The sequence below is a fragment of the Nyctibius grandis genome, chromosome 6 (assembly GCF_013368605.1).
Source record: "Nyctibius grandis isolate bNycGra1 chromosome 6, bNycGra1.pri, whole genome shotgun sequence".
NCBI lineage: Eukaryota > Metazoa > Chordata > Aves > Nyctibiiformes > Nyctibiidae > Nyctibius > Nyctibius grandis.
Window position 1 is genome coordinate 74215205 of NC_090663.1, and position 6619 is coordinate 74221823.

The 6619-nt window shown below is 49.6% G+C and overlaps 1 protein-coding gene across 3 annotated transcripts; it reads left to right on the forward strand.

Moving 5' to 3' along the window:
- Positions 1–942: 942 nt before the first annotated feature.
- LOC137664937 (uncharacterized) lies at positions 943–6409 on the forward strand. 3 transcript variants are annotated; one of them, XM_068403587.1, is made up of 7 exons: positions 943–1016; positions 1696–1946; positions 2870–2929; positions 3637–3768; positions 4723–4869; positions 5698–5758; positions 5943–6409. In XM_068403587.1, the coding sequence occupies exons 2-7, from the start codon at positions 1782–1784 to the stop codon at positions 6044–6046; spliced, it is 669 nt and encodes a 222-aa protein (XP_068259688.1). In that variant the 5' UTR covers positions 943–1016; positions 1696–1781; the 3' UTR covers positions 6047–6409. The 3 variants fall into 3 exon arrangements, with proteins under 3 accessions (XP_068259688.1, XP_068259687.1, XP_068259689.1); XM_068403586.1 differs by having other exon boundaries at positions 983–1064; XM_068403588.1 differs by lacking the exon at positions 943–1016 and having other exon boundaries at positions 1113–1946.
- Positions 6410–6619: the final 210 nt, after the last annotated feature.

Sequence of the window (6619 nt, forward strand, 5' to 3'; positions counted from 1 at the left end):
GGCAGATGACCTACTCCTCTGTCTCCTAATTTTGCCGTACATATCCTGTGGGGTGAGTGGTGAGAAAAGGGGCAGCACTGTGCTCTCCCCTCTCTACAAGGGACTTTTTTGGCCTTGGCATTGCCCCTTGGGCCTTCACAGCCCTGAAGCTGAAAGGATGCGTGCTTGCCATATGTTTGCCTTACCTCCAATACCTGAAGGGGGCCTACAGGAAAGCGGGAAAGGGGCATTTCACAAGGGCAAGTAGTGACAGGACGAGGGGGAATGGTTTTAAACTGAAAGAGGGTAGATTTAGATTAGATATTAGGAAGAAATTCTTTACTACGAGGGTGGTGAGACACTGGAACAGGTTGTCCAGAGAAGTTGTGGCTGCCCCCTTCCTGGTAGTGTTCAAGGCCAGGCTGGATGGGGCTTTGAGCAACCTGGTCTAGTGGAAGGTGTCCCTGCCCATGGCAGGGGCGTTGGAACTAGATGATCTTTAAGGTCTGTTCCGACCCAAACCATTCTATGATTCCAAGGTGAGCTGTGTGGAAGATGGCGCTGGGGTTGTGGGTGCTGCCGTGGGCCGGCTTCCCCCAGCCTGGCTGTGTCCAGTCCTAGACTGGCGTTACAATCCCTCGCTCACACGCCGGAGGAGCTGTGCGCTCATTTAAGGGGACCTGACCGATGAACTGAGTCCTTAAAGATGTCTGAAGGGTCGGCGTGCTTCAGCGCAGCGCTTGTTAGGGCCGGGTGGGGCTGGGGGCGCTCGGGTGGGCCCTTGACAACGCCGAGAGGGCCAGGGGGGATCCGGAGGGCCCCGCAGGTGCCGGGGCGGGGGCTCCCGGCCGCTCCCGGCATGCCCAGGCTCTCCCGGACTCTCCGGTTTCTTTTAGCACTGTCTCGGAACTTCGCCCCCCCCTCCGCCCCCCCGGAGGCGGAGCCGGAGCTTTCCCCGTACCTGTCCCGCTGCCAGCCTCCGCTCCGCCGGGCGGGGAGCCCGCAGCCACAGCCGCCGCCGCCGCGGAGCAGCGCCGGTGAGTGCCGGCGGGCCGGGCCGGGCCGGGCCGGGCCGGGTGCCGCAGGTGAGGGGCCGGCGGCGGCCGCGGGAGCTCCAGCCACAGACCGGGCGGGGCCGGCGCGGCGCTTCCGGGGTCCCGTCGGCGGCGGGGCGGGGGTGGCCCCGCGTTGTGTGTCGGGCCGGTCTCCTCGGTGCCTCCGACGGACGGGAGCCGCGGGGCTGTAGCAGCGCCCGGGCTGCTCAACGTTCGGTGAACGGCAGCAGCGAGGGGGGAGAGCCGGGTGTGGGGTACCGGCGTCCCTGGGCAGCCGGCGCTGCCGGAGCCAGCGGCTCGCCTGCCTGACTGCGAAGGGGGTCAGCGGCTTCCGAGCGAGGTACAGCGCGTGTCTTCTCAACCCACGCAAACTCCCGCACCGCTCTGGGCCACAGAAACCCCGAAGGAAGAAGGTTGGCAGCGGGGTCTGGGGTGGAGATGGCACATCTGTGTCCTGCAACATCAGCAACGGTGTCCCGGGCACCTGCCTAGCACCAGCGTGAGGGATAAAAGTCCCCCTCGCCTTTGCTCGCTTTCGCTGCTGCCGATCAGAGAGAGATGGACTCTGTACCCCGTTGAACGTGTGGTGCTGCCGTACCTCTGCGCACCGACCAGCGTTGGATCAGTGCTGATGCTCCTGTCCCTTCTTTCTCCTGCCTAGGAAAAGCTGTCCCCCCCTTCGCTGGAAGGCCACGGCGCTGCTTTCCGGTCTCCGCCTGCGGGGACTGATGTGTGACTCAAAGCAGAATGGATCGCTACCGATACTTTGTCTTTAACCAGAGGAACATGGTCGTGCTGGGGCTGTTCCAGCTAGCCTTCAGCACGGTGTGCGTCGTCAGCGGGTTCATCGATGGCTTTTTCAGAACAGAGTCTCAGCTGGGCAAAACCAGAGCTCCAGTTTGGGCTGGGATGGTAAAGTTGCATTAGATTTTCTATGCTTTATGTTTCGAGGGGTTTTTTTTTTTCCCCACTGCTACCTACTAGTACTAAGCTTGGGGGTGGGAGGGAGGCCAGGACTTCTTGCCAGCTCTTCCCTAGTTTCCTGCTTTCAACCCACATAATAAAAGTTTCCTTATCATAGTATGGGCAGGAGAGTGCAAGCAGGCTTCCCTCTGAAGGAGCTAAATAACATACATTTTTACTGGATGGTGTACAGTCTTTTGTACCCTTGACAAAAGGGTCTTTTGACCCTTGACAGGGTCTTTTTGCAGAAGCACAGGGACCACAGAGAGGCCACCGAAGACTGGGAAGGGACCACTTCATCCTCACGGCAGGCAGATGAACATCTGGGTGATGATCTGTGTCCCACAGCACAGTGCCACCAATTCTCTGTACGGCAATGAGGAGCAGGCAGCAGGCATCCCTGCTCCCTGCCGTTCAGTACCCTGATGTTACTGTTCGTACCCTGCTGAGCCGCGCCACAAGGGAGTTGCACTGAAGCTCTCTTCCATCCAGAGGCTGCCCAGCTCCTTGCAGTGATATCTTTCTTCCATCTACAAGATGCATAAGGACTTGGGAAAGAAGTGTGTGTTTTTAGCACTTTAATCGGACTTATTTAATCAGTTTTATTATTTGGCCAGAGCCATAAAGCCAGTCGGAGGGTTGCTGCCATGGGGGTGGCAAGTGGGCAAGATGCGTTTCACAGTGTCCTGCCATCAGGTGATGCCATGGAGGAAAACAGAAGAAATCAGCAATTCTTGTTCTGATTCTTTTCTCTGGCCTAAGTTACTCTGAGCCAAGCCTTGAGAACCAGGGCCTTTCATCTGCTCTGTAGTAGTTTATCTTCCAAATCGGATACTTGTCTCCCAGCTACCAACTCCTTTTGTGCTCTGCAGGTGATGGGAGTCCCAGGCATCCTGGCTTTGTTTTCCTCTCAGAGGAAGAATCCAGTTCTTGTAAGCCTGGGGGCTGGCGGCAGGGCGGGGGTGGGGGGGGGGGGGCGGGATTTGTGTGTGTACGGTGGGTGAGGACAAAATATTGTCGGGGCAATCGAAAACAGTTTTGGTAGGGAATGAGCTGGCTAGTCCTTCTGCAGGGTTGCGAGCTTATTTCCTCGAGTTATCTTCATAAAAGCTGCTACGTTCCTAAGCAAAAGGAGGATGCAGCGTTACCTCGTTTTTCTGCTGCAGCAGATGAGCGCTGGTTGTAATAACAAGCAAAAATCTGTTAAAACACTTGCTTTTGAGTGCATTTTTTTTGGGTGTTCCTTCCTGTTATTAAGAATTGTATACACTAAAATAGGAAACAAGTTAATTGAGTTGCATTTCCTAGGCAGGTCTCTCCAGCCATGTAAACTCCAAAGGGGGGATATTGCTTATAAGGAAGAGATCTCTAAGAGCAAAGTCTTTGGGTCCAGCTAGCACCCATGGTTAAGAAATGAGACTCAGTAGTAGCTCAGAAATTCAGTATCATGGAAACCTTTACTGCGCTGTGTTTGGCTTCCAAGTGACTGTTGCTACTGGGTACTTTTTAGTGTTACGGGAGGTCAAGGGCTAGTACCTACAATGTGTGTTAGTACACTTTGTATTAGTTGCATTGATTTGTCAGAGGATAGTTTTAATTCCTGCTTCCTTTCTTTTTCTCCTGTAATTTCTCTGTCTAGGTGAATGTGCTGATAGTTGCTTCCATAATCTCTTATGTTGCCATCCTCATTGTAATAGTTTATAGCTCCCTCACACTGAACTATGGTGAAGAGGAGGAGCTGAGCTCTGCCCCAGTCCATGTTATCCATACTGTAAGTATCCATATCATGCTTATTACTGGGGAACACAACTGTCTTAATCTGCAAACATTACTAGGCATGACTTGGAAATAGAACCAGATTTCCAGGGTGCCTAAATTAGAGTTTGAAGTGGTGCCTGCAGCAGGGCACTTGTTTAAAAAAATGTGGGTGAGTCTACAGTTAAGTAACAAGTTAGATACTGAAAACCACAAAACCCACGCAGGGTTAGATAGACATTTTTTAGCTAGCTCCTGCTGTTCGTTGCTGCTGCAGCACGGCTAACTGTTGCTGCTGCTAAGTGCAAAACGTTTTGGGTTGTGCCAGGAAAAAAAATCATGGTGCTGGCCATATCCCTGGCCTCGTTTGAGACAGCAATTGCTAGGCTCGAATCCTTTCCAGCATGCACCTCATGTGATAAAGTTACAGCAGTTACAGGTCAGCTGGTTAAAACTGGGTGTTATTTCAAGTGTATCCTCCAGAGTAAAGCTGAAAAGAAGGAATGAGTTAGCCCTTTTGTACCTCAAACCTGGTACAAGCGCTGGCTCCCTGTGGGGATGAAGACATTGCAGGTAGATGAAGCTGTTCATTAGTTTATTGCTGGACAAATCGAAATGTCAGGCTGCTAAGGTGCAGTGTAGCAAGAAGACATTTCTCATATTCAGTGTGAAGAGCAGCAGCCATTCGTTGGGTTTCTACTCATGGTTAAAGCTATTTCCAAACCCGATGCCATTGCATAGCATCTTATGTTTAATCAGAAGCCTTATTTTACTGCTTGCTCTTTTCCTATTTGAGGTCCACACTTGGCTTGCTCTTCAGAGCACAGAAGGAAAAGCCTTAAATAACACTGACTCTGAATCAATCTCCTATGATGCAATCGCACCATTCTTGCAGTCATTAGAATATTTTTTGGTGTAGAGCATCACTTTTTGAATATGGCTTTAACATTTCTCCTTTTTCTGTTTGCAGAAGTTCATACTTAATAAAGTAGTCAAGGGTGCTAACATAGCCATACTAGCTGCATCTGTCTGCAGTGCTTTTGTTGTGCTGGTGATGGCTTACTTGGGATGCCGGAGTCTTCCACGCTGCTCGTGCTACGATAGCGTAACTGGGATGGTGAGTGAGGAGCCCAGGGCACCCATTTATTTGTACTGAGTGTGGGTAGGTGGGGCATAAACTAGGGAGATGATGTGTTTTTCTTCTATAAACCTCAGCTTTACAGGGCTATAAACCTCACCTCTCCAGGGCTAATTCTAAGAAATTAAGTGGATGTTAGAAGGGTTTTATACTTTTTGTATTTTTCCTTTTACTACCTCTCTCTTACTTACAGTCTTGTGTAAGACCTAGCGTAAGTTATCTCCATTTTCCAAACCATGAATGCTGAAGCTGCTGTCGTCCCATTTCCTATGAATTCCTGCTGTCCTCAAAAACTGCTCATTCTTCTCTCACCCTTAAACCAGCAATTGCTCCTGGTACAGCATTTCAAAGGCTTACTGGTACTTATGCACCAAGATGCCTTAACCCTAGAACTACAAATTCGATAATAAAAATATCCCCTATACCATGTGTGAAGTGTAGGGGAGACAACACACCACATTATACTGATAATTTATGAGGACTCTACCTCAAGTGATGGTGCACACGTTGCTTGTCTCTGCTAAGTGAGCTCAGTAAATACCAACTACTTCTCTACTAGAGTAATTCTGCTGCTGTATTAAAGCACATACATCCAACCATCTCATTTGGTAAGGAATTAATGGGTACAGGTTACAAGGCAGCTGTTCTTGATTAAAGATATCAAGTGTGTAATGTGAGGCTGCTTTAAACTTTCAAACTAAAAGTTGTTAGGAGGAGTGGACTACAGAGACTTTTAAAATGCGTTCAATTATATCTTCTTGAACAAACTCACAGATGAGTTTTTTGATGCCATTGTTTCATTCATAGGAATGGTTGCAACCTAGTGAGGACCAAAATCAGGCTGTGGAAATGGTTTGCGCTGTACAAAGTGAGTAACTCTTTCCCTCTGTGTGTTTGGATATTCACCAGGGATGTGGAAGGAACATCCTGAATAAGCTTTACATCCCAGGCAAAATCATGATAACCAAAACACTCCGAGCCAAAAGGAACTCAGGATTTTGTGCAAGTGTCTGCACCAGGTTTAATGGTTTCCTCTTTCTTTCCCCACGCAGGTCCTGGGAGCAGAATTCTTAACTTCCCAGATCGGTTTCCAGCCCAGGACTTGGATGCAGAGGAAGATGCATCCAAACCTCCACCATATATCAGAATGGCTTGAAAAAGTGGTCAAACGTTTTGAAGCTATAAATGTGGCAAGACAGATGTAAGAAGTCCTTCATCTTTAAAGATGGTTAAGCACTTTTCCTTGACCTTTTGGAAAACACACACAGAAAGAGAGAACTGTTGAATGCCCAACGTTCAGCAAAGATGACAGTGCAAAGGGGAAGACCTGCAGATGTTTTTGGGCATTCAGACTTTGTACAGTTAAAATACCTCATTGCCTCTGGAAAGCATGAGCAGTTTTTCCTTCAGGTTTTGTACTTAAATCATGTTATATTCCACTAGAATTCATCATGCAATTTGTCTAGCAGTGCTAGCCTTAGGCATTCAAATATTAAATACAATCAATTTTTAAAAGAAACTGGTTGTGGAGTATTTCGGCGTCCCCCCCCCCCCCCCCCGACCTGCTCTCTTGATTTCTCCCCCTCGCCCATTGAGTTATCTGGATGATACGATAATTGGTGAAGGATAATGAGGAACCCACTTCATTACTGAGCTTCAGAGTACTTTCCCTCTTCCTCTTGGGAGGAATGGGGGCAGGTGAAGTTTATGATACAAAGCCTTGCCAATG